Source organism: Rhincodon typus, chromosome 7 (assembly GCF_021869965.1).
Source record: "Rhincodon typus isolate 14 chromosome 7, sRhiTyp1.1, whole genome shotgun sequence".
NCBI lineage: Eukaryota > Metazoa > Chordata > Chondrichthyes > Orectolobiformes > Rhincodontidae > Rhincodon > Rhincodon typus.
The window spans coordinates 80,539,667-80,567,257 of record NC_063338.1 but is presented as its reverse complement, the minus strand read 5'-3'; the positions used below and the strand labels follow the sequence as shown (position 1 = coordinate 80,567,257).

The 27,591-nt window shown below is 39.6% G+C and overlaps 1 protein-coding gene across 2 annotated transcripts in view; it reads right to left on the bottom strand.

Moving 5' to 3' along the window:
• Window positions 1–3,485: 3,485 nt before the first annotated feature.
• The window catches only part of tnfaip6 (tumor necrosis factor, alpha-induced protein 6), a 41,822-nt gene continuing 17,716 nt past the window's right edge, over window positions 3,486–27,591 (bottom strand). Inside the window, exons 3-6 of one of the 2 annotated variants that reach the window (XM_020517044.2) lie at window positions 16,691–16,852; window positions 8,740–8,968; window positions 7,488–7,528; window positions 3,486–4,172 (exon numbers count right to left, since the gene is read on the bottom strand). In XM_020517044.2, coding sequence (XP_020372633.1) covers window positions 4,024–4,172; window positions 7,488–7,528; window positions 8,740–8,968; window positions 16,691–16,852 — 581 coding nt within the window. In that variant the 3' untranslated portion in view covers window positions 3,486–4,023. The remainder of the gene's footprint in view (window positions 4,173–7,487; window positions 7,529–8,739; window positions 8,969–16,690; window positions 16,853–27,591) is intronic. The other variant, XM_048599541.1, reaches the window with a different exon arrangement.

Sequence of the window (27,591 nt, the reverse complement as noted above, 5' to 3'; positions counted from 1 at the left end):
AGAAGCAACAGTCAAGAAGGCACAACAACGCCTCTTCCTCAGGAGGCTTAGGAAATTTAGCATGTCCATAAGGTCAGAGGGAGTAGAGGTTGGGAAATTGACACCTCCTGTGCAGTTGTAACCTTGTATGTCTCGCTGCATCTAAGCACTCTATGAGCTGTATGTCCTTTTTTGGTATGATCTGACTGCAGCTCACAACACAAGACTTACTCAGGTGCGTGTGACAACAATAAATCAAACCAAATCAACGTCTCTGTCTCATGCTTCCTGCAGTGCTCCAGCAAAGCTGAGCGCAATCTGGAAGAACAGCACCTCATTTTCCACTTGGGAACTAGGACTCAATATCAAGTTCAACAATTTTAGGGCTTGAGGCACCTCTTCCCATGTTCTTACCCCAACTTCCACACGCTAGGCCTTATTATCACATGGTCTGTTATTACACACACCTATTGTTAGCCACCAAATGTCCCCATCAGTAGCTATTCATTCGCCTAAACTAACAGTTATCCACTCCTGTGTTTACCCAACTGTTCTCTCTCCTTGGGCTCTATCTCCACCTATTGTTTACTCCTAACTCCTCCCTCCATCGTATCTTTTGCATAAAAATCAACATTTCCCTAGTACTATCAGTTCTAAGGGAGGGACACTGGACTCAAAACGTTAACTCTGATTTCTCTCTAGTGATGCTGCCAGACCTGCTGAGCTTCTATGAAAAAAAATTTACCAGGTATGTGAATTCTTATTTGTTTGGAATTAGCAATCTCATACTTATGCCATACACATGCATTTTCATAACCATCATCTGCATTGTCAAATAAGATGCTTTGTTCTTACAAGTTTCCTAAACCTTTTATTAATTGAAAGGTAGGCCCATTAAAGACAGAATCAATATTAGCATTTTGCCTGCATTTCCTTCCTCTTCATTGGCATTCATCCCCTCCCTCTCCTTTATTATCCAATTTCACTCCCCTCTTCAGTACCTCTGACTATTTGACTACTAGTCGCCTTTTTACCACCACCCACCATACCATTTATTGTGCCTCCTTCAGCAACCTATTTCCTACATAAAAGTGGATTCAGTTCAAGTGCTGGGAGTCTCACTCACAAGCTAAAGAGCCATCGGACTGCAGTACTTTCTTTGGGAAACGCCCACTATATCAAGTGCTTCCTAGGTGTGTAAGTGACCAATGGAAGGCTTTCACTGTGATCAGGGACCCTCATGAGCTCGTGGCTGATCAGACACTGGCAGCTCTCCTTTGCAGGTAGCAGCACTGTGAATTTGGTGTTAGCTGCTGGCAATGTATCCAAGAGCACGGAATCAGCAAGAGACCCACGCCTCAGGTGAGAGAGAGGGCCAAATGGGGATTGCTGCATAGGAATCACTTGGGAAAGAGGGTTGTCAGGAGTTTGGAGGAAATGTCAGGGGGTAGCGCTTGTCAGCGTGAGTGACTAACAATGGAGGACACTCACACCCTTCCGTTTTCCTCTACCTGGACTAAACAAGCAAACCTGGCAGAGTTTGCTTCTCAGAAGTTCTGTGTGGCAACTTCTCCCTTGTGTAACTGTTTGAATGACAACGATTGCAAACTGAAAACTGTAAGTGGGTATTACCACCTACTTAATGGCTTCACTTGGCATTAGGGCAAGAAATTCTCTATGAGGTTTCTCACCCCAATTTTAATCAGGGCAGAGACAGGAATTCAGCAGAGTACCCACCCCACGTCTTCCAATCCAATTCCCTTCTCTTCCTCCCGTCTCAAACTCACCTCAGGAGAAAGCATTGAATTCCCCCCAAAGTATCTTACAATGGTATAACATAGAACGAGCCCAATCAAAACATTGTGCCTATGCTGACTCATTGAAATTAGCTCCACTGCCCTACAATTTCTCAATAACTCTGGAGTATTTTTTTTCTAATTCAAATATTCAACTAAGTACCTTTTGAATGTTATCCTTGAATCTGCCTCTGTCACCCTTTCTAGGGATGTACTCCAGATGATAACCACATTTTGTTTTCGTAATGTCATCTCTATTTATTTTATCAACTACCTAATACCTATATCCATTTATTAATGGATAATATTTATTAATGTATCACTAGAAACAGTTACTTTTCATTTATACAGTCAAAACATTTATCATTTTGATCAGCTCTATCAAATCTCTCTGTTTTATTGAGAACTGCCCCTGTTTCTCTATCAATGGAACAGAAGACTTTCACTCATGGTACCATTCTGGAAAATTACCACTGAACACTTTCCAAGGACTTGACATCTTCTCTAAAATGTGGTAATAAGAAATGTCACAGTGCTATAGCTCAGTGTTTTATGACGATTTGGCAAAATATAATTGCTTTAATACTTTATTTATAAATCCAGAGATCCTGAATGACATTTTAGGTCCTTCTTAACATGCCCTGCCATCTTCATTGACTTGTTTAGGTACAGATTTGTATATTCTTGAGTCATCTTTGGAGCTTTAGCTTTGGACACCCTTCCTTTCCCCAACATGCAGATATATCTAGTCTGAATCCAAACTACCTGCTCTTTGCACGCTTCCCATGTAATGTTTTATGCACCAATTGATCTAATCCAGCTGGGGAAGATCACTTTTCAACTCACTGAAATTATCATTCGATTGAATCGCTCTACCTTTTAGTGTATCTCATTCTTTTTTATACCTAAAGCTGGTATAATGAGGAGGTGAACCCCAATGCTTGGGAGTTTTAGTTATTATTATCATGCAGCTATTTCAGCCTTTGATTAAAATTTAGTTGTAATCAATTTAAGCCAATTTCAAGTTTCTTCTGAGTGAAGGAATGAAAAATTTTGCTACTTACTAACCTCAAGAAATATAGTAAATGCAGCATGAAACACAAACATAAGTATACAGTTTAAAAAGGGGAGAGTATCTACTACAATACAAAGATTTTAAAAAATTATTTCAGTTCTTGAGTTGTTATAGCTGAACTTGAGACCATAGCTGTTTACAATGCCTTGAAATCTGTAGAATCCTTGAGTTTCAATGAATGGATGCGTTACCAATTTGCTTTATAACCAAAACTGGCTTTTGGAGATGATGAGAAGGAAACAGGAAGGAGAGTCTTCCGGTCCTTGCTATTGCCAATTGATTTCCCTTTCTATCGGTTTCTGTACAGACAACCACCAAAATATAGAACCTTTATGTATTTCTGAATCTATTTTCACTGTCTTTCCAAGCTGGATGGTTGCAGGCAACATTCATGTTTGTATATGCAACTTATCGCCTTAGTGTAAATTTAATGTAAATTTGAAATAAGTTTCTTCACAGTTGTTACAATTGAGATTTTCGTGTTGGTTAGATTCAATTGTGATAGGCACAATTCTATAATTTAATTAATAATTTTGGAAGAGCAAGAACGAATAGTTATTTGAATATTTTACGGAATCTAAACTGTAAGCTTCGGAGTTAGGTTTCTGCATGAATAACTGCTTTGACAGCACTTCTTAGAAACAAATAGAAAATATATTTTAAAAATATTTTGTATGAGGCACAACTTTAAGATGCATTTGCAGCTAGGGGTAATAGCAAGTTAACTGGGCAATGTTTGGCAAAAACAAGATAAATATATTAAAGGAATGCTCAATGCTTCTGATTTCCAGGCACTCGGATTGAAACATATATTGGAACTGGTAGTACTTGTTTATTGATGCTTATTAAATTAGACAGACTATCTTTTAAATAAGATAATTAAGTATTAAGTAGAGGGACATTGAACATTCCTAGATAGTTGCGCACACAAGCTTTCTGTCAGTAGCTAGCCTTGTGCATTATGTTGTGACCAATTATAGAGAAAATGTAGAAAATTTAAGGAACTCAATTATCAAGAAAAGCTAAATCTAAATCAAGTTTGTGTTTGATGCATCGCTTTCAAAATGCTAGGTTAAGACTATAATTGTTAGAGATAAGAGATTCCAAGGTTATCTTTGATCACTTATGAGACAATTAACTGAATTCATTCCAAAGTGAGTTTGATTTGATTGCCTAGGAAACAGGGTAATTTATTTCACTTTTGCTGTCTTCTGTCAGGTCAGTTGAGGCTGGAGCATGCAGAATGATGGCGTTGTAGGTAAGTTGGAAACCTTTTGCTGTAACTGAAGAATCGGACAAGAACTTCAGAGTCATAACATTGCCTGTGATAGAAGGAAAGTAAAATTGGTGAATGAATTTCTTGGTAATAATTTGCTTTATGAATGAATGAAAAACTAACTCTAAGTTAATTATCGTTAATTTTCCATTTTTGTAGCAGAATCAAAATTAGATGAACTAATCACACAAGTGAGTAGGAAATTTTGACCATCCATAGAAAGATTGAGCATCCATAGAATGATTTATGTCCTTGTGGATAGTGTTCTGTACAGCTGCAGAAATCTAAGGCTTAATTGAAGATAGCTCACAGAGGAGTTCAAAACTCCTTTATACAGATCATGAACAGTTGGAGATTTATAATGATAAAGACATCAATGTTTGAAATACACTCAAATATATATGTGTAATGGGAGAATATAAAAATATACAAGGAAGGTGATTCATGCATGGAATGAGATGCCAGAGGAAGTGTTGGAGGCTGGTACATTTAAAAGGCATCTGGATGGGTATACGAATAGGAAGAGTTCAGAGGGATATCAGCCAAATGCTCGCAAATAGGACTAGATTAATTTAGGATATCTGGTCAGCACGAATGAGTTGGACCGAAGGGTCTGTTTCTGTGTTGTACATCTCTGACTCTATGAAAGGGAGGAAAATAAGATTAGAGTAATTGGCCCAAATTCTCTCATCACTCCACTTTTGAGGGCAATAGGGCAGAAATTGGGGGAAAGCTCTATTATGCCATAACACTGAGCTTTTTCTATGCTGGGACTACTGATTGTGAGGAGGGGGCTAACAGGAGCTTCTTTGAAATTAATGTCACCAAAATCTGATGGATGCAAGACTTTGAATTCCGATTACCTTTCTCCTGGCACAAGGGGGTACCACCAAATGCTAAAGGCAGGGACTGTTACAGCAACTGGTTGTTTTATTTAGCTAACTCTGTTTTTCTCCAATGCTGTCAATGTTGTGTTATGTCTTAAGCGTAGTATGTTAGCGTGAATCTGCTCATGATACCATCACTGTATCCGAGCATGTGACCTGAGGATTTAAAGATACAAATATATCAACAAGGAACAATATTAGGCCCTTCAAGCCTGCTGCATGATCCAACAGATTAACTTGGTCAGTGATCGGTATTGTATGCAGTACTCCAGATGTGGCCTCACCAATGCCCTATATAAGTGAAGCATAACCTCCTTTTCTTGCATTCAATTCCCCTCACCTTCCCGAATAACTGGCTGCATCTTCATACTAACCTTCTGCAAACCTATGTTTGTGTCATCCGCAAATTTAGCTATCATGCTTTCAGTCCCTTCAATCAAATCATTTATATAAATTGCAAAGAGTTGAAGGCCCAGCATCAATACTTGTTGCACACCACTCACAACATCTTACCAACCTGAAAAGACCCTTTTATTCCTATGCGGTGCTCCCACTTAGCCAGCCAATCTTCCATGAATGCCAACATGTTATCCCTACACCATGAAATTTTATTTTACACACTAACTATGATGTGGCATCTTAATAAAATGCATTCTGGAAATCTAAATATAATACATCTACTGGTTCTCCTTCATCCACAGCGCAAGTTGCTTCTTCAAAGAATTCCAATTATTCAGTTAAACACAACTTCCCTTTGATAAAAACATGTTGGCTCTGCCTGGTTATTGTAACATCTTTAATAATAGCTTCTAACATATTCCCTAAGAATGTTAAGCTAACTGATCTGTAGTTTTCTGCTTTCTGCTCTTTCCCTTTTTGAATAAAGTGGTTGCATTAGCTATTTTCCAATCGAAAGGAACTTTCCCTGAATCTAATGAGTTTTGTAAAATTAAAACCAACATTGTTGGTCAGCTGTACTTTGTTTCTGGGGTCTGCCTTGGCCTTTGGAACCAGATTTCCTGCATATTTGTGTCTTGTGTCCCTGGATCCCACATGCTTTACAGATTCAAAGAAAAGCTGGATGGCTTTTGGGGAGGTGAGGCAAATCACATCTGTTACAGATTTTGTTGTTTGGTGCACTTTGCAGTTCGTTACAATTGTATTTGCTTCAGGAGAGGGTCATTGAAGAGGAGAAGAGAGGGTCATTGAATTAGCAATCACCGTTATGCCAATTAGACCCTTTAGGAATGTTCTTTAGGACAAGAAAATGCCAGGTCATTGATGCATTACTTCAGGACAAAAGCATAAAACCATAGTGGTAGGCCATCGAAAATCCCATACTTGAGACACAGCTGAAAAATATTCATCACTCTATCATAGCAAATGTCCTGAAGATATACAGATCTTGTGCTACATTTTACCTTGATCGTTTTAAGCGTGACACTGTAATGGAAGCAGTCTCCTCTGTTTTAAACTCTTAGCTTAATATTAGCCCAGACACTTTTGTGCCTGCGGAATGAAATATAATAACTGTAATAAATGTTCTTTGGATCTTTCAATGTCATAATATCCATGCCAGTTTCTTATGCTGCAGGAGATAACACTAGTGTTGCAACGTCAGGTAAAATATACTTTGAAAGCAAGCTCACACCAAATGCTGCCATTTTTTCCCAACTATATCAATGCTCTGTTCATTTAAATTGTCCAATCCTGTTTTTTTTTTGAGTGCTGTAGAATCCCCACATTACCATTGTTACCAGCATTATTATATTACCAAAATTATATTGTGGATTTTTCTACCTGATTGTTTCAGCCGAAGAGCTAACTAGTGCAGATGTGTTTGCCAAAATGTCATACTTCTGTAGTTATTTTCTATGATGTTTGCATTTTGTGCATGTCAGTTAGATAAGTCTTGGAATCAAGTTTTATCTGTTATATACAAGTTGGACTGACCTCTGACTGCATCATACAAAATTTGTTGGGTTCAGAGCTGAGTGTCATGCCACTTTGATACTACTTTATCCAACATTACGTTTTAATTCAGAAAGCAAAGGGATTAAAGTTCATTCACATTTTTAAGATCAATCTCTTTCTTCCCTGCATGTGAAAAATTGGTTTGAGGTTGCTTAGCCATGAAAGCTGCTCCTTAGATCACAGCAGCAATCTGTTTGAGGTAACTAAACTAAAGCATTCATTTTCTGCAGTTGTATTGGATTAATATTTTATTAGGACCTAGTGCATCTATGGTTTGTAATTAAAGTGGCACAATATGTACTTGTAGTAATGGAAGATTTGTTCAGATACCAATGTCAGAAATAACTTGAGCATTTTGTATGCAGTACTATATAAAGAAAATTTGAATTTTTTTCAACAATTCTTAAAGAGAGTTGACCTCATAAAATTCTAACACTTTGAGAAATATTTCTAATTCAACACACAACTCCTTACAAAGCATTATTAAATCATACAGTTACCTGTACTGATGATGTCACTTGGTAATTTGTTTCCACAAAACCTGAAAACATACAAAATAGGAAGTTTGAAATTTAGCAGTAGAAATGGAAGGTTCACTAGTAAAAATATAAGTTTAAAACTGCAAATTGAATTTCCAGTCTGCAAAATAATCAGAGACACATTTTAACTTGAAGCATATCTCCAAATGTGGAGATTTATATTACAGTTACTGATAAGAACCTTATATGTTTATGGATTTAGGATCAATCATTAAGCGGTTAGAAACATTCAGGGTAATCATGCAGTCAACATTGTTACATGAAAGGGTAATCATGTTTAATCAATTTATTAGATTTTCTTGAAGGAGTAACATGCTGTGAATAAAGGGAAGTCTGTCAACATGGATTGTGAACTTCTAGAAGTCATTTGACAAGATGCCGCATGAAAAGTTTTTGCACAAAGTAAAAACACATGATATTGAAGGTAACATATTAGAATGGATAAAAGTTTGGCTGGCACACAACAGAGTATGCACAAATGGGTCATTTTCTGATTGGCAGGATGTGAGGTGTGAAGTTCATAGAAACTTTACAGTTTATATTAAAGAAAAACTGTAAGAACTCCAGATGCTGTAAATCAGAGACAAAAACAAACGTTGCTGGAAAAGGACAGCAGGTTTGGCATCATCTGTGGAGAAAAATCAGAGTTAATGTTTTGGTTGAGTGACCCATCCTCAGAACTGATGGTAGCTAGGAAAATGTTGTTTGTATGCAGAAGATTGGATAGGGGGAGTGGGCAAGGAGTAAACTGGTGGATGGGGTATAATATAGGAAAATGTGATATCTGGCAAGAAGAATAAAAAACAGAGCATTATCTAAATGGAGAACAACTGAACATAATTCCAAGGTAAAGAGGGATTTAGATGTTCTAATGCATGCATTACAAAATGTTAATGTGCAGGTACATCAAATAATTAAGAAGATTAATGGAATGCTATCCTAAATTATGAGAGGAATTGAATGTTAGAGTAAGGAGGGTATGCTTCAGATATACAGAACATTGGTGAGACCAAGCAGATCTTATTGAGTGGTAGAGCAGTCACAAGGGGCCGAATGGACTAATTTGGATCCTAATTCATTTATTCTTATGCATATTTATTTACAAAATTAAATCTATGTGAAACTGGAAAGACTTGATGTTCACCCCGTATCACTGTATCACTACAATGATATTCTAACACATTATTATCCCACCATCCCAATAAACATTTACCTGCCAACGAAGCCTAGCAAATCATCATAACTGTCATATACTTCCAGGTAGTCAGACAAGCAAGATGGGTCATCTTCTACATCAAATTCCAGAAACCGTAAATGGATGCGTTGCTTGTACTTAAGTCGAATGTGCCAGTAACAGACCTGCTGATCCTCATACTCATCTGGGAAATTTGGAGACTTGATAATCCGTTCTGGATCTGTTAGAACACCACCACATTGTTTTGCTGAAGAGCAGAAAATATAAGCAAAGAAATTTTACTCTGCAATAAACTTGAAAAATACTTCTGTGAAAAGTATTGTCATGGCAACAGATCAGAATCCTGAATTGTTTATGGACATAGTTGAACTTATAAGTCTGATAAGTTGCTTTGGTGGTTTGTTTAAAAAAAGGGGCATGCGAGCCAGACATGGCTGAAATATAATTCAGTGACTGTCTGGAAAATTCCTGTTTGGATTGCCCTGAGCCTCAAGATAGACTGTGGAATGCTGTATAAAAGGCTGTCAAAGAATTCAAAAGAAATATTTCAAAAGAAGTGATACGTTACAAAAACCTGAACCATCTCCCATGTGCCACATCCCCAGATGGTGGCTGTTATGTGAGGGATTAAAAATACAGTGTGGGCTGAAGAGATGTCTGTGTTGTAATCTGCCAGGAATATAAAAAAAAAAGTTAAAAACCATTATTGCATTTCTTGTGCAATAGAAAGATTGTTAATCAGTAAAGGAATCAAGGGTTATGGAGAAAGTGGAGTTCAGGATTGTCAGATCAGCCATGATCTCATTGATTGGCACATCAAAACTCAAAAGGGCCAACTTCTGCTCCCCTGGTATTAGGGTGTGTGTGTGTGTTTTCTAGACTGGTGTTCTGGTGCTACTGTGTGGTGCTATGGTGATTACAGCTGAGAACATCCACTTTTGAGCTTGAAGGTAAGAAGGAAAGAATGGAAACTCTGCCTCGCTCTTTCACTTTCTGACTGCTGGAAGCAAGTTACCAGCCAAAACCCACAGTCAAACAGCAAATCGGATTGCTGTCAGCAAATCGGCAAAATCCAGAATCTCCAAAACAACTGGTCAACTGCCAGAATAAATGCTACCAAAATTACCAACTCAACATCCACAATGTTTCACCATCTACCCAAAGATTGATTCATGTGTCTTTTTTTAAAAGTCATCTTCTTACTCACTACTTATCTCTCATTTGTGTTTAGGTGGGTTGTCCTTTATTTTCCTCACATTTTTGCAATAAATAAACTCACTCCTTCTTTAATTCGAGAAAGCCTAGGTAAGTTGACTGCTTTTGAAAGATGAACATATTTATAAATATAAATCTCTGGATTTATATTTATAAATGTATATAGGAAAGGTATCCATGAGGAAAGGGATCCTTTTGGTTCTAAGTTAGCTTAGAAAAATAGAAAATAGAATTGGCTCTTCATTCCTGCTCCACCATTCAATATGACCATGACTGATCATCCAAATCAGTACCTTGTTCCCGCTTTCTCCCATACCCTTTGATCCTTTTAGCCCTAAAAACTGTATGTAACTCTTTCTTGAAAGCATTCATTTTTCTTGGTCTCAACCACTTTCAGTGGCAAGAATTCCATAGGCTCACCACTCTCTGTATAACAACATTTCTCCTCATCTCCTAAATAGCTTCTGTAATCCTTTGTTCTGTGCTCTCATCAAGAGCATCCCTCTTGTGTTTACCTTGTCTAGTCCTGTTACATTATAGTCTGTTAGATGTACCCTATCTATTCCTTGTGGGGCTTTTACTAATTCCATTGGTAAGGTTTTAAACTAGTATGACAGGGGGATGGGAACCAAAGTGTAGGCTTAGTTGGTTCAGATTCAGATCAGGAAGTGGTACGTAGAACATTAGTTAGTGATGTAGATAATGACTCAGAAAAACAAAAGAAATGAGGATTAAAAAGCATCCAGCAAAGGCAATTGATGGATTTGAGCTGTTTATACTTCAATGCAAGGACTATTACAAGCAAGGCAAATGCACTAAAAGAACAGATAGACACATTGCAACACAGTGTCATTGCTTTAATAGATACTTTGTTAAAGGAGGGGCAACATTGGCAGCTCAATATCCCTGGATATACAGTTTTCAGGCAGGATAGAGTGGGTGGATAAAGGAGGGAGGGGTAGCAGTATTGGTTAAAGCATCTTTCCAAACCCACAACCACTTCCATCCAGAAGGACAAGGGCAGCAGATATGTGGAAACACCACCACCTACAAGTTGCCCTCCAAGCCACTCACCATCCTGACTTGGAAATATATCACCATTCCTTCACTGTCACTGGGTCAAAATCCTGGAATTCCCTCCCTAATGGCATTGTGGGTCAACCCACAGCAGGTGGTCTGCAGCGACTCAAGAAGGCAGCTCACCACCACCTTCTCAATGGCAACTAGCGATGGGCAATAAATGCTGGCCAGCCAGCAATGCCATATCCCACAAATGAAAAAGAAACGGTTAGTGTTGTGAGTAGGGATGATATACTAAATGGGTTAAAATGAGGCTTTATGTGTTGAGCTCAGAAATAAAAATGGGTCAATCACACTACTGGTAGTTTACTACAGACCTTCAAATAGTGAAAGGGAGATAGAAGAACATATATGCAGTCAAATTTCTGCCCAAAGGAATAAGAGGGCAATAATAGTAGGAGACCTCAACTGTGCCAATATCAACTCAGTTTCAAACAATATAAGGAGCATTGAGGATGAAAAATTCACATATTTTTCCAGGAATTTTTTTTTATTTTAAACAATGTGTGACACGCCTAATGAGAGGAGAACACAATTCTGTATTTAGTTTTGGGAAATGAAGATGGGCAATTGGGTGAAGTGACAGGGGGTGCCCCTATCAGGGACAGTGACCACAATTCAATTAGACTTAATATTATTATAGAAAAAGACAGAGATAAATTAAGAGTAAAGGTTTTAAACTGTGGGAAGGCAAATTCTACAGAATCGAGAAATGATTTGGCTGAGGTGGTCTGGACAGGCCTGCTAAAGGATTAATCAATGGTAAACCAGTGGGAAGTACTAGAAAGTGAGATCCTTAGGGCACAAAGCAGACATGTCCCGTCCAAAAATAAGAATGATACTGCCAAATCTAGACCTTCATGGCTGTCTAGGAAAATACAGGGAAAGATTATTGGGAGAAAGAAAGTTTATGATAGTTTCAAAAAACTCAACACTGCAGATAGCCTAGAGGAGTATAGAAAGTACAGGGATCAAGTTAAAAAAGAAATAAGGAAGTCAAAGAGAGGGCATGAAAACTATTAGCAAGCAAGATAAAGGAAAACTCAAAGATGTTTTACTAATATATAAAGAGCAAAAGGATCATTAAAGAAAAAGTGGGACCTATGAGAGATGAATAAGGGACCTTGTGTGGACATGCAGAGGTTATGGGAGGAATTTTAAAAGAATTTTTTTGTTTCCGTATTCACAAGGAAGGGGACAATGTGGATACAGTTATCCAAGATGAGCAGTGATAAACATTGGGAAAACAACCATAACAAGAGAGGAGTTGGAATCCTTGAAGTGGGTAAGTCACCCCACGGCTGGATGGGTTTTTCATTAGGATGTTGAAGGAGGTCAGGGAGGAAATAACAGATGCTCTGATGACTATTTTCCAATCTTAACTAGATGCAGGTGAGTTGCTAGAGGAATGAAGGAATGCAAATGTGGTTCTTTTGTTTAAAAAGAGTAAAAAGGAAATGCCAAACAATTATAGGCAAATTAGTCTTACTTTGTTGGTGGGCAAATTGTTAGAATCAATCCTGAGAGATTGGATAAACTGTCATTTAGAAAGGCATGAACTAGTCATGGATAGTCAGTGTAGCTTTGTTAACAGAACGTCATGCCTAACAAATTTGATTGAATTCTTTGAGGAAGTGACAAGGAGGATCAATGAGGGAGGTGCTGTGGATGTTGTCTACATGGATTTTAGTAAGGCATTTGACAAGATCCCACATGGCAGATTGGTCAAAAAAGTAAAAGCCCATGGGATACAGGGTGATGTGTTGAATTGGATCCAGAATTCCAGTGTAATAGGAATTGAAGGGAATTGTTGATGGTTGCCCTTGTGAATGGAAAGCTGGATCAAGTGGTGTTCCACAGGGCTCGGTGTTAGGACCCCTGCTGTTTGTTTTCTATATTAACGATTGGGACATGAGCAGAGTGGAGTCACAGTTGAGATATGTGCAGGCAACACAAAAATGGATGTGTAGTGGATAATGTAGAAGATAGCTGTAAACTCCAAATAATTATAGATGGGCTGGTGGCATGGGCAGGAAAGTGGCAGATGGAGTTCAACTCTGATAAGTGTGAGGTAATGCCTTTAGGGAGGTCAAACAGTACAAGGGAATACACAATATAATGGGAATACAAAAAGAGGTGTAGATGAAGTGAGAGATCTTCGTGTACAAGTGCACAAGTCCCAAAAGATAACAATGCAGGTAGATTTCTGTTTTGAGGTTGGTTGGGTCGCCGAGCTGGTTTCTTGTTTCGCAGACATTTCGTTACCCTGCTGGGTAACATCCTCAGTGCAGCCTCCAATGAAGCGTCGGTGTGTTTTCCAGCCTGGTTTTTAAACTCTGGGGTCCATTGAGATGGATTGCCTCACTTCCGGTTTTCCTTCGTAGTGGAATGTATATGGGGTTGAGTTCAATATGTTTATTAATAGTATGCTTTGTGGAGTGCCAGGTTTCTAGGAATTCTCGTGCCTGTCTCTGCCTAGCTTGTCCCAGGATTTTGGTGTTGTCCCAGTTGAAATGTTGGTTCTCCTTGACCATGTGGCTTGAGATGAGAGAGTATTGGTTGTGTCTTTTTGTAGCCAGTTGTTAGTTTTCTTCCTGTTTGTCCGATGTACTGTTTCTCGGAGTCTCTGCAGGGGATCTGGTAGATGCCATTGGTCCTTTCCATGGCGGGGAATGGGTCTTTAGTTTGGGTGAGCAATTGTCGTAGGGTTGACACGGGCTTGTGTGCCACTCTGATGCCCTGTGGTCGTAGGAGTCTTGTGGTGAGTTCTGACGTGTTCCTGATGTAGGGTAGTGTGATGAGTGTGTCGGGGCGTGTAGTATCTTTCTGATGTTGTTCATATAGGCATCTTCTGACCCAGTTTTTTTGGATATCTATTATCCTTGAAAACCTGGAAGAAGTATTCTTCTTCCTCTTGGCGTAGTTCCTTGTTGCTGCAGTGTGTTGTTGCCCTTTTAAATAGTGTTTGCACGCAGCTTTGTTTGTGTGTGCTGGGATGGTTACTGTTGAAGTTCAGTACCCGGTCTGTGTGTGTGGCTTTTCGGTGTACTTTGGTTTGCAGTTCCCCATTTGTCTTGCGCTCTACCATGACGTCCAGGAATGGGAGCTGTTTGTTCTTCTCCTCCTCTCTGGTGAATTTTATTCCAGTGAGGGTGTAGTTTATAAGTTTGTGTGTCTCCTCTAATTTGGTCCATTTAATGATGACAAAGGTGCCTTCTTTGTAGCGTATCCACAGTTTTGGTAGGATTTGCGGACGGGCTGTCCTTTCTAGTCTTTGCATCACTAATTCTGCTATGAGTCCGGAGATAGGTGATCCCATAGGTATCGCATTGATTTGCTCGTATGTTTGGCTGTTGAAAGTGAAGTGGGTGGTGAGGCATAGGTCCAATAGCTTGAGTGTGTTGTCCTTGGAGATGGTTTCACTGGGGTATTGCACTTGTTCCAGTAGTGTTGTCATTGTTTCCCTTGCTAGTGGTAAGTCTATTGATGTAAATAGGGCAGTGACATCAAACAAGATCATGGTCTCTTCGTCATCTATCCTTATGTATTTGATGGAGTTGAGGAACTCTTGGGCTGAGTAGATAGAGTGGGGTGACTTGTTGACTAGGTGCCTGAGTCTCATTTGTAGTTCCTTGGTTAATCTGTGTGATGGACTGTGCTCAAACTATTGGATCTATGCCTCACCACCCACTTCACTTTCAACGGCCAAACATACGAGCAAATCAATGGGACACCCATGGGATCACCTATCTCCGGACTCATAGCAGAAGCTGTGATGCAAAGACCGGAAAGGACAGCCCTTCCGCTAATCCTACCAAAACTATGGATACGCTATGTAGATGACGCCTTTATCATCATTAAACGGACCAAATTAGAGGAGACACACAAACTTATAAACAACACCCTCACCGGAATAAAATTCACCAGAGAGGAGGAGAAGAACAAACAGCTCCCATTCCTGGACGTCATGGTAGAGCGCAAGACAAATGGGGAACTGCAAACCAAAGTACACCGAAAAGCCACACACACAGGCCAGGTACTGAACTTCAACAGTAACCATCCCAGCACACACAAACAAAGCTGCGTGCAAACACTATTTAAAAGGGCAACAACACACTGCAGCAACAAGGAACTACACCAAGAGGAAGAAGAATATCTGTTCCAGGTTTTCAAGGATAATGGATATCCAAAAAACTGGGTCAGAAGATGCCTATATGAACAACATCAGAAAGATACTACATGACCCGACACACTCATCACACTACCCTACATCAGGAACATGTCGGAACTCACCACAAGACTCCTACGAATGCTGGGCATCAGAGTGGCACACAAGCCTATGTCAACCCTACGACAACTGCTCACCTGAACTAAAGACCCACTTCCCGCCATGGACAGGACCAATGTCATCTACAAGATCCCCTGCAGAGACTCGAGAAACAGTACATCAGACAAACAGGAAGAAAACTAACAACAAGAGTACATGAACACCAACTGGCTACAAAAAGTCACGACCAATACTCACTCATCTCAATCCACATGGATAAGGAGAACCACCATTTTAACTGGGACAACACCAAAATCCTGGGACAAGCTAGGCAGAGACAGGCACGAGAATTCCTAGAAGCCTGGCACTCCACGAAGCATGCTATTAATAAGCATATTGAACTCGACCCCATATACATTCCACTACGAAGGAAACCTGGAAGTGAGGCAATCCATCTCAACAGACCCCAGAGTTTACAAACCAGGCTGGAAAACACACCGATGCTTCATCGGAGGCTGCACTGAGGATGTTACCCAGCATGGTCACGAAATGTCTGCAAAACAAGAAACCAGCTCAGCGAGCCAACCAACCTCAACACCCACAAACCGAGCTACAAATCTACTCCAAAACCTTAGAGATAAGGTTTTGTAAGAGAAGGCATGTGGAATGCTCTCCTTCATTGGCAGAGGTATAGAACACAAAAGTAGGGATATAATGATAAAACTGTATAAGACACTGGTGAGGCCACAACTGGAGTATTGTGTGCAGTTCTGGTCACCATATTACAGGAAGGACGTATTGGCTCTGGAGAAAGCGCAGAGAAGGTTTACTAGAATGTTGCCAGAGAATTGCAGGTTGGAACAGAGAAGGCTGAAGGGTGACCTGATTGACATATACAAATTTGTGAGTGATACAGATGGAGTAGACAGGAGGACCCTATTTTCCTTGGCACACAGTTCAAAAACCAGGGATCAGAGTCTCAAGCTAAAGTGGCAGATGGATTAGAAGGGACATGAGGAAACTTCTTTTATGCACAGGGTAGTGGGTGTCTGAAATTTACTTCCTGAGTTGGTGGTGGAGGCATAGACCCGAAACTCTTTTAAAAAGTACCTGGATCTGCACCTTAAGTGCTGTTAGCTGCAGGGCTATGGACTGTGTGCAGGAAGATTGGATTAGAAAGGGCATCTGTGTGTCTTTGGGCAGCATGGAGAAGAGGGCTGAATGACCCCTTTCTGTGCTGTATCATTTCAATGGTTCTAACCCTGTGTGATTATAGTTATGCTGTTATTCTGTCACAGTTTAACTTATGTGTCCAGCATTTGTAATTGGCTGTGTTTTTAATTATTAGTATGCAATCATTGGTAAAGTTAAGAAAAATTAAGTAAAGCATAACTCTATTGAACAAACCATGTGGATTGTAGCAGTAAGCATCCCATAATTCTGATTTATTCACTCGATGTCCATAGTCAATGATACCAGTTTTTCCACCTCCACAATTGGCTCCAGGTTTTACTATTGGATATCCAACTCTCCCTCCTGAAAGCCACCCAGCTGCACATATATGAAATCCTGCAAAACAATAAACAGCAGAGTTAACATAATTGGTGTAGGGTATTAAAACAGTTCAAAGCAGATCTACTAATTTATCATTTGAGATGAGTTAATTCTGATGAAAGGTCATAGACTTCAAACTTTAACTCCACTTCTCTCTCCTTAGGTACTGCCCAGTCCTCCTGAGTGTTCCCAGAATTTGCTGCTTCTATTTAGGACTGGTTAGTAGTTTTTAAGTGTTCTGATCACAGCTGATGATAATGCTGGACTATTCAGATCTTAGAGTGAAACCTGACTTGATAGATAAAAGTTTTTTTTTTAGTTTTGTTACCATGATGCTTAATCATTGAACATATTCAGTAAACATATTCTTTTAACAAAAGAACACAAGTTCATGACGAAAGAAGAAATAACAATAACCATAGATATATGATAATTTACGTCCTGACATAAACAGCAAAAAGAATATTTCATCCCTTTTCCTAACAATATTTTTTACAGACACTCAACCCCATTGTAGTAGTTCTCTAATCTTCACTATTTAATTTCTTATTTGGCTGATGAGATTATTAGCATTTCCTTTGTTTGACATACATTCGCCAGATGGGATTCTTTCCTTTACCATTCTTTTGCTGAGGTTCAAATACATTGGTTACTTTTTCTGAGCTGAAATATAAGAAACATCCTGTCAACTTAAACTGCAAGAACAATGTAAAGGCTTCTATCTGGCTCTGGATGTCTGGATTGCCACAAAATAAACTGCCTTTCTGTTGATGATAAAGGTGTTTTCTTAACTGAAACCTGATTATGGCTCCCGGTCAGTCTTTCTGCATAGCATTAAAGTTCAACTATGTTATCTTTTCATCAGTTATCTATTATGTTTGAACTCACTGTTCAAAATGACTTCTGACCTCATTAAAGGAAACAAGCCAGTTACAGAGAACTGAAAATGAGAATTTAGTTTACCTCTACTTTAAAATCCAAATTGCCAAGTGATCAGACTATCTTATAAACCTTTAATCACTTTAATGTAAACACTGCACCTTTTTATTTTTCTATATTTTGAATTATGATATAAAATGGGGAAAGGACTATGTAAAAAACCAAGCACTATGGAAGGAGGGAATGGCAGTTTTGATAATAAGTAAGTCACTGTGTGTTGTATTTACACTACTGATTTGTAAGAACTGGAGGTAAAATAAGATGGCATAGCACCTGGAAGTGTGTTTGAAGTGAGATTCAGTCAGCAACAGAAAACTGATTGGTTTGTGCAATTGTGACCTCTTGTGAATTTCAAAGGTCGTTAACTTGATGAAAACTCTCTGGTTCCTGTTTACCAGAACAGCTTGTGCGTATAAACAAGGCAGAGGCAGAAGATTTTCCACATTGGAAGAAGCTGGGTTTCTCTCTATAACTGTCTGCAGTGTAACCCATGCCTTGAGACAGTCAGTTATTCTCTCGCACCATTTGCTATAAGTTGTTGACTCTAAAATGACTACAAAACTAGAGAATTTTGTCTTTGGCAAAGAACTGAGAGCCTGGAAGGATAAACATCGGAAAACAGAGCGTCTGGGAGGAAAAAGTGAATATCTCATGGAAGCATATAGATTGGCGCTATTGGAAGGTGATTTCCCAACATTTTCCCTCCATTCATAACACCCACACTTCTTGTCTGCCTGTATGTATGTGTAAGGATTTTAAAAGAACCTTAAAAGAACCAGTTGGGTGGTATGTTGGATAACAAGGTGTAGAGCTGGATGAACACAGTAGGCCAAGCAGCATCAGAGGAGCAGGAAGGCTGACGTTTCGGGCCTAGACCCTTCTTCAGAAAAGGGTCTCAGATTCTCCAGCATCTGCAGTTCCTACTATCTCTGGGTGGTATGTTGATAGTTCACAGCTGCTACTTGTGATTAGGATTTGCTGATTTGTAATAGACAGTGGTTAAGTACAGGAATCTGGTGAGCACGCTGCCACAGGCAGGTAAATTGGGAACTTTGCATACTTTAATTAAATTATTAATTTCTGTGGTGATCCCATGAATAATGGTCTTGAAAATCAGTGCATGTTCCCTAGTGGGTTGTGACGTAAACTCTCTGAGAAGCAGGATGCCAACTTCCATTTCCCAGGTATCTTTGAGGCAATTTGTCAAACACAGGAACTATAAAGGGCAGCACCTGATTGACATCACTTGACCAGGCGTCAAGCTGCATTTTAAGTATGTTGCCAGCCCACCAGGATTCCTGGGACGTCCTGGCAGTGGCAAATACCTCTGGCACTCGTGAACTGAAGAGTGCATGAGCGTGGAATCTAGCTAATGAGGTGAGTTGCGTAGAATAGTGTGAGGAAGAGTCACAGACAGAAATCCACCATGAATCTCCCTGAAATTGACACCTAGCCTATTTCTGTTGAAATTCAGCTCATTGTGTTTAATTCTGTGTATTATAGGTTACAAAGGACATAAATGCTTTGGAGGGGATACAGAAGAAATTTTCTAGAATTGTGCTTGGGATTAGGGATTGCAGATACATGGATGGATAGGTAAAGCTGACTTGTTCTCCTTCGAGTAGAGAACTCTCAGGGAGAAGTCTAAAGCTAAAACAGAAAATGCTTGAATTCCAAGATGAAAGGCTAATGATCTGAAGCATTAACTTGTTTTCTGTCTCCACAGATGCTGCCTGACCTGCTGAGCATTTCCAGCATTTTGTTTTAATTTCTGAAAACTAAGATAACTGGCCTCCAACAGGGAAATAAAGGGATGAAAGACAAAAATAAGATTCAAGAATAAGATAAAGACTTTTTTTGAGATATTCGTCTGTGGGCATCTGGACCGATTCCATTCAACAATTCCCTTAATTTCCTTCTTTCACATTGTTTTAATTACCAGTTACAATTTTAATCTCACAGACATGAAACACCAATCCCAAATTTACTCAAATCTGTTGTACTCAAAATCATTATGTGACAAAAGATACTTTTTGTTTTGCTTTACATGGTCTGCTCGAGTCTAAATAAATATAGAAATTTTCACATATGATTTCTATTAATCATTCTCCACACTCTCAGAGTCCCTTTCAAAATCCTAATGAGCAAAGTCCATAACTCAATGTATTTCTTTAATGTTCGTCAATATTCTGATTTTTTAAACATCTGTGTAAAAACATCTGTCATCTCAATTTCTACATTCTCATTGCCATTGCTTGCATTTCCAGTGTTGTTTGAAATATTAAATATTTTATGATAGACCATATTTAAAGGTTGTTGAGCCAAAATAAACTTATTTCTTGGCAATCCAACTCAGCAATTATATGTTCTGATGTTTTTCAAGTGTTTTGATTTTGTCATTGCTCTCATCTGCAAGGACACTATTCAATGGGTCAGGTGGTCTTAAGTGGAGATGTTTAGACTCACTATTGTTGGAGGTGACAGATACAGCTTCAATGTTAGCATTCAACAGAAATCAGATAAGTATATGAAGCAGAAAAATGGTAAGGACATGAGGAAAGAAGACAGTGGGACTTAACAGTATTACTGTTGTTGTGACCAAATGATGAGGGGTGACCAGCTCCCTATTTTTAAAACCCAGTCAGTCACAACAAATATTTTTATTTCTTTTTCAGCAAGTAGCTTTCACTCTACAATTAAACTTAGTTTACCAGATCAAAAATAGAGGAGAGCCCATTCCAAGGTTTGCTTGTGTGATAGAAAGTAAGTAGAGTTTTATTACCCATTCAACCCAAGAAAAATAAGAAAACACAACATCAAAAACACACACGAAATGCAGGTAATAAGCTTCAAAAAGAGGGTTAAGGAGCATGTCTACACAAACGGGAAGATAAAAGCAATGCAGTCGCAATGCATAGTGCTCAGAGACCTTGAGTTACAAGAATGAAACCTGTCAGCCAACTGTTTAGCAGTTGTTCTGTTTCCTCATGAATGGTGAAGCCTGCAGATAACTGTGATTTTGCAGGGAATGGGAGTTTTCACAATTTACTTTTTCACTGCGCTGGCTTCTGGGATTTAGAGAAAAGAGCTTTCAGGATCCTTCCATTTTTACGTTCATGTTGCTTTCTCTCTCTCACTTGTTGCTCAAAGGCTGTTGACATATACAGGGAGTTCCTCTGGGGATTGTGCCATAGTTTCATTCCAGGCTGGTTAGTTATAAGCAAGATTTAATCTCCCAACATGTGAATTTATCATCTAAGTGTGAATAAAACAAGAGATTTGAACTTCTTGACACCTCTCTGAGCTTCAGTATCTCTTAATTAAAATAGTAATTCTGAGGCAGCTTATTTTGTATATTTCATATGGATTTCCTGGGGTTGGCAGATGAACGCAACAGCTATATTACAACGCCCTCGACCACATCTCTCGCGTTTCCCACAACTCATCCCTCACACCCCCTCCCCGCAATAACAACAAAGACATAATCCCCCTCACCCTCACGTACCACCCACCAACCTCCAGATTCAACACATCATCCTCCGCCACTTCCACCACCTGCAATCTGACCCCACTATCAAGGACATTTTTCCCTCCCCACCCCTATCTGCCTTCCGGAGGGACCGCTCTCTCTGTGACTCCCTCGTCCGCTCCACACTCCCCACTAGCCCCACCACCCCTGGCACTTTTCCCTGCAACCGCAGGAAGTGCTACACCTGCCCCTACACCTCCCCCCTCACCCCCATCCCAGGCTCCAAGAAAACCTTCCACATTAAACAGATGTTCACTGCACATCTGCTAATGTGGTATATTGTATCCACTGTTCCTGATGTGGCCTGCTCTACATCGGCAGAGGCTTGGAGACTGCTTTGTTGAACACCTACGCTCAGTTCGTGACAAAGGACTGCACCTCCCAGTCGCGAACCACTTCAACTCCCCCTCACACTCCTTGGACGACATGTCCATCCTGGGCCTCCTCCGGTGCCACAACAATGCCACCCGAAGGCTGCAGGAACAGCACCTCAAATTTCTCTGGGGAACCCTGCAGCCCAATGGTCTCAATGTGGACTTCACAAGCTTCAAAATCTACCCACCCCCCATCACATCCCAAAACCAGCCCAGCTGTTCCCTGCCTCCTTTACCTGTCCGTCTTTTCTCCCACCTATCCTCTCCTCCCACTTCACTGAACAACACCCACCCCCACCTCTTACCTACCAGCCTCATCCCAGCCTCCTTGACTTGTCCGTCTTCTCTCCACCTATCTGCTCCTTTATCCACCTTCCATCATCGCCTCCCCCCCTCTCTCTATCTATTTCAGAGTCTCCTTCCCCTCCCCCATTTCTGAAGAAGGGTCCAGACCCGAAACGTCAGCTTTCCTGCTCCTCTGATGCTGCCTGGCCTGCTGTTCTCATCCAGCTCTACACCTTGTTATCTCTAGCTATATTACATGACTGAATTTTAAAAGATTGCATTTGCTAACACTGCAGAGCATGCATACTATTCCCCACGATTATAGCGTTACAAATGCAGCCATAAACAGAAATGGAGAAGGACCAAACAGAATCAGACCCAGGGGAGAAAAGACCAAGCTAAGGATTGGAGGGTGGGAGGAGAGCATGGTGGGGAAGGCGATCAGGCTGGTGGGGGGAAAGGAGAAAGATCGGGAATGTGGGCTTGGGCGGGGGAGTGGAGTATTTTTACTACCCCCATTCCTGTCCACTCTATCCCCACCAATCCCATCCATTCTATCCAGCCCCAGTTGTCTTCTGTCTTAACACAGCTCTTGACAATCTCTCCTCTTCCCCTGTCCCAACTGTTCTCCCCACACTTTCCATCCCATCCTCCAGCCCCGTCTGTTTTCACTGCCCTCTAACATCCCACCAACCCCTCACCCCATCCAGCTCCATTTGATTTCCATTTCAATGTTGTGCCTTTTCTGTGTATATGCACATTACGCACTTTGCACATGACCTAAAGGTCTGGAACTGTGTGTGCATTTCGGAGCGACCATACATGCTCAGTTGCCCCACAGAAACTGTCATTTTGAAAACCAATTTTAGTCTAAAGTTGAATACTGATGGTTCATTTTCAGTAAGGTCATAGCAGTCTTCAAAAAGAATTCTATAGTGTTAGCTGTCAATGTGGTTGTGTTAGAATCATAAAATTCCTACAGTGTGGAAGCAGGTCATTTGGCCCATTGAGTCCACACTGACATCCCCCCCCAACCACCATCCCCGTCCCTCCCCGTCCCCGTCCCTAACCCTGGGACCCTACATTTTCCATGGCTGATCCATCTGACCTACACATCCCTGGATGCTGTGGGCTATTTGGCATGGCCAATTCATCTTACCTGCACATCTTTGGACTGTGGGAAGAAACCAGAGCACCCGGAGGACACCCATGCACACAATTCCACACAGATAGTCACCCAAGGGTGGAATTAAACGAGTCCCTAGTGCTGTAAGGCAGCATTGCAAACCACTGAGTCACCATGCCGCCCAATCATTTTTGAACCCTATACGGTATCAACAATGAAGGTCGAGAACTTTCATGAAGTTTTTATATAATATCCACACTGAAAGGCTGACAAACGTAAGCTTTGACAGGCATTGGATAATCATATAAAATTAGTTATTTGGAAATAATTTTGTCAAAGCCTATTGATACATGATCATTCTTTTTCTGTTTTAAGTTTTATAACTTGCCTCACATTTCCAATTCTTCTTCAGGTTTTACGACCAATCTCTGGTCGTCCTATCTCCGGTTGCAGAATGCAAGTTTCTGCCAGAAGTATGACAGAATACTTGAATATAGAATCACTACATTTAATATAAAATTGGATAATAGTGCTAACTACAATCTATTTGTAATATAGCCCCGTTGTTTGAAATATATTGCACATCTTTATTCATGCAAGTTAAGAGAAGATTTTAATAAAGTCAGAGCAATTATTTGAGGAGTTTAACTTTAAACTTTGAAAAAAAGTTATTAACTAATAATTGAGGGTGGCAGAGAATCAACAGAATTAATTCCTCTTTCCCAAAATGTAATTTCATCTAACAAATATTGCTTGATCTCCCAGAGTGGAAACTCATAAGTGTAATTCGAATTACAGGGGTGTCGTTTTGTAATAGTTTTGGTCCTGTCCTGCCAACAGCATTTAAGACAAATTTGAAAGTGGAAACTATTTATATTACATTTGTCACATCAATATACTCAAAAGAATGACAAAAATGTCAGGTTTACAGTTCTGCAGCAAAAAAACTTTTCTTTAACTCTTTGTGTTTTGATACAGAGGGGATATCAGACCCCATTTTGAATGGTGTACATTTTTGGTTACTTGATGCTAGAATATAATTCTCTTCAAATTCCAACAACAAAGATGATCTTTAAAGAATTTGTCACCAGCACAGTTAGTCAAATGTTTTCTTCTTGATGTATGATCCTATGATTGCATAAGAAACTTTAACCACGACACATGGCATGGGAATAAGGTATTTGAGCTAATTGGTTCATGGAGGTTTATTCTTCAGTTGAGCTGGGCCTGGCCTCCCAGTCACAATCTATCACCATGGTTTTTATTCCCCTCAATTGCTTGTCCAGCTTCCCCATAAAATAATCTATAATATCGGCTTCACTCACTTCTTGTTATTGTGCATTCCACATTCTTGCCATTCTGTGTAAAATAAGCTTCTTCTGCATTTCCTATTGGATTCTCTATGGATTAACTCATATTGATAGCCTCTATTTATATTTCTTTCCCATAAGATGAAATATTCTCTACTGGATTTTTATCATTGATTGGAAAATCACAAGTTAGGCCACTTCCCAAAAGTGTATTCCTGAGATCTGAGTAAATATGAATACACATGTTATTTTCACTCTAAGGAATTGAGTTGGTCTGGAATCAGGGATACTGCATCCTGACATATGGCTGAGGTGGAGGGAAGCCAAGAATGGAAGGTTAGTATGCCCATATGTGTTTAAAGACATTGGCCTAATTCTGTTGTTGACCATCCACCTGTCAGTTCTCTCTTGCACTATTCTACCAACCCTCCTGCCACCTTCATACATACCCATATATCACATATCTCCCTTATACTCTCCATATCCCTTCCATATCCTCTCAAATCTTTTAGTCCCCCTCCATACGCAATCCCCATTATCTACTATGGACAAAACTCATAGCACTAGAAAGCCATTGAAATGCATTTGAAATGAAAAACATGATCCACTCCAACTTCAGGCAAAGTAAATGCATCTCTTGGAAGCTCATTAAACTGTCAACCAAACACACATTGACACCATTAAAACCTGATAGCGAATCCAACCTTTGCTCTCAAGTGCTTATAAATCAGTCAAAATAAATAAGCATCCATTCAAAAATCTCTTTAATGTATTTATTCGGAGATAGCAAGAACTGCAAATGCTGGAGTCAGAAACAACACAGTGTGGAGCTGGAGGAGCACAGCAGGCCAGGCAGCATCAGAGGAGCAGGAAAGTTTTGAAACATCAGCTTAAGGTATTTAATCCTAGTTGTGTATAACATTGTCAAACAAACAAAAGAGATCCTGCATAGCTATGTAAATGAACACTGCTGAGCTAAATGTTTTAGTGAGCATCAGAAATCAGCTATGCATTCATGGAATTCAATTGCACATCTGAGTAAACAAATACTCAAGAGCTTGACACAATGAAGTTGCTGGAGTAAATGACCAGTCATCTGCTTACATTTTCAAGAGTGCAACAAGTGGACCAAAGAAGTATTGTATCTGTTCACCTTTTTCAAAGAATCAAAAGATGACTGGAATTTAAATCAATGTAAAAAGCATGCAAAGTGGCATGATTGCACATTAAAAAAAAGTTTCTCAGTACTAATAGTTTGGTTCTGCAGAACTTGAGAATTGCTGAGAAGAGACACATTTTGCTGATACTTTTCACCTTACATTCATCAAGATAATTGTAATAATATAAAGACAATTCCCACTGGGAATTGTCCTGAGGATTGAATGATGAAGAGTTTCCACAAGTCGATTATCAACAAATTTGTAATACCCTAAGAACTTTATCCACTCTAAAGTAAATTAATGTATGTAAATAGTTGAAAAGGGCTGGTAAACCATGGACATATGTCACTTACATTTTAAGAGTTGAGCTCTATGATCAATTGTTACATTAAAACATACTTAAATTATTATATATCAATCCATTATGACATTTGAATTCGACAAGAGCTTTTAAACTTATCTGATTTTTTTTCTAGCCCACCTACAGGCTTCCTCCAAGTTAATGAGCAGACAGATTTGATGTGTTTCACACAGGCATCACAAACTTACCCACCTCACCAAAGGTAGCAATCTCTGGGGAATTTAAAATTGAGGCAAACATTGGAATGTTTGCTGAACATGATATCACTTTGAATTAGCATTCTTACACCAATCAAAATGGTGGCAGACAGCAATCGGGTGAGAAATTTGCATTTAAAGTTCCACTTTCTCAACTTCCTAACATGGATTTGTTCAGTGCCAACTGTTTAAACTTCTGTGTCCACGTGAATAAAATTTTCCATTAATTCAGAGTGGTAACAGGTCACCGATCAGCCTTCTTTCTTTCAACAGAAAGCACTCACAGCTAGCCAATCCTTTCTCAATATATGTGCCCATGTATTTCTGGTATCATTATTCTTCCCTGAATCCTGTCCAGTGTCTATATATCTTACTTATGGCATGCAGTACTGTAAGTGAGGTCTAATTTAAATTTAATACAGATTATAGCATCAATTCAATTGCTCCCTTCTAGAAATAAAGCAAAGTATTTGATTTTATTGCATTTTGGTAAAATGAATAAGGCCAGGACTTATGCAATTAATGGTAGGGCCCTGTGTAGTGTTGTCGAACAGAGAGACCTGAGGGTTCAGGTACATAATTCTTTGAAATTTGCATAAAAGGTCAACAGAGTGGTTAAGAAGGCATTTAGCATGATGGCCTTCAATGCTCAGACCATTGAGTATAGAAATTGGGATGTTATGTTGAGGTTATACCAGACGTTGGTGAAGTCACTTTTGGAGAACTGTGTACAGTTCTGATCACCTTGCTAATGGAAGGATATTAAATTGGAGGGGATTCAGAAAAAATGTACCAAAATGTTGCTGGAACTAAAGTGTAGTGTTATAAGCTGGATTGGCTGGGACCTTTATCATTGGACCATAGGAGATTGAGGATTGACCTTACACAGGTTTACAAAATGATGAGCGGCATAGATAAGGCGAATACCAAAGGTTTTTCCCTACTTTGGGGGAGTTCAGAACTACGGAGGATATTTTTAAGGTAAGAGGCAAAAAATTTAAAAGGGACCTGATGGGCAGCATATTAACACAAAGGGTGCTTCATCTATGGAATGAACTGCCATGGAAGTGGTAGATACAGGCACAGTTACAACATTTAAAGGACATTTGGACAGGTGTACGAATAGGAAACGTTTAGAGAGATATGGGCCAAATGCAGGCAAGTGGGGTTAGTTTATTTCCGGAAACTTGGGTTGGTATGGATGAGTTGGACCGAAGGGTCTGTTTCTGCGCTGTGTGACTCTATGACTCTCCATGACTCTGATTCACTCAAGATGATTTTACAGTTGATGAACTTCTTTCGCTATCAAATGATCAGTTGTCTAAATGGTGCTGGCTGAGGCTGTAAATCTCACCATAATTCAAAGTCATATTAATAAGGATTTAAAAATATCAATCAAATATAGTGGCATTGAGTTGTTAAGGCAAATATATTTGAGAAATCAGTGACTATCTGATTGGATAATGGAATTGC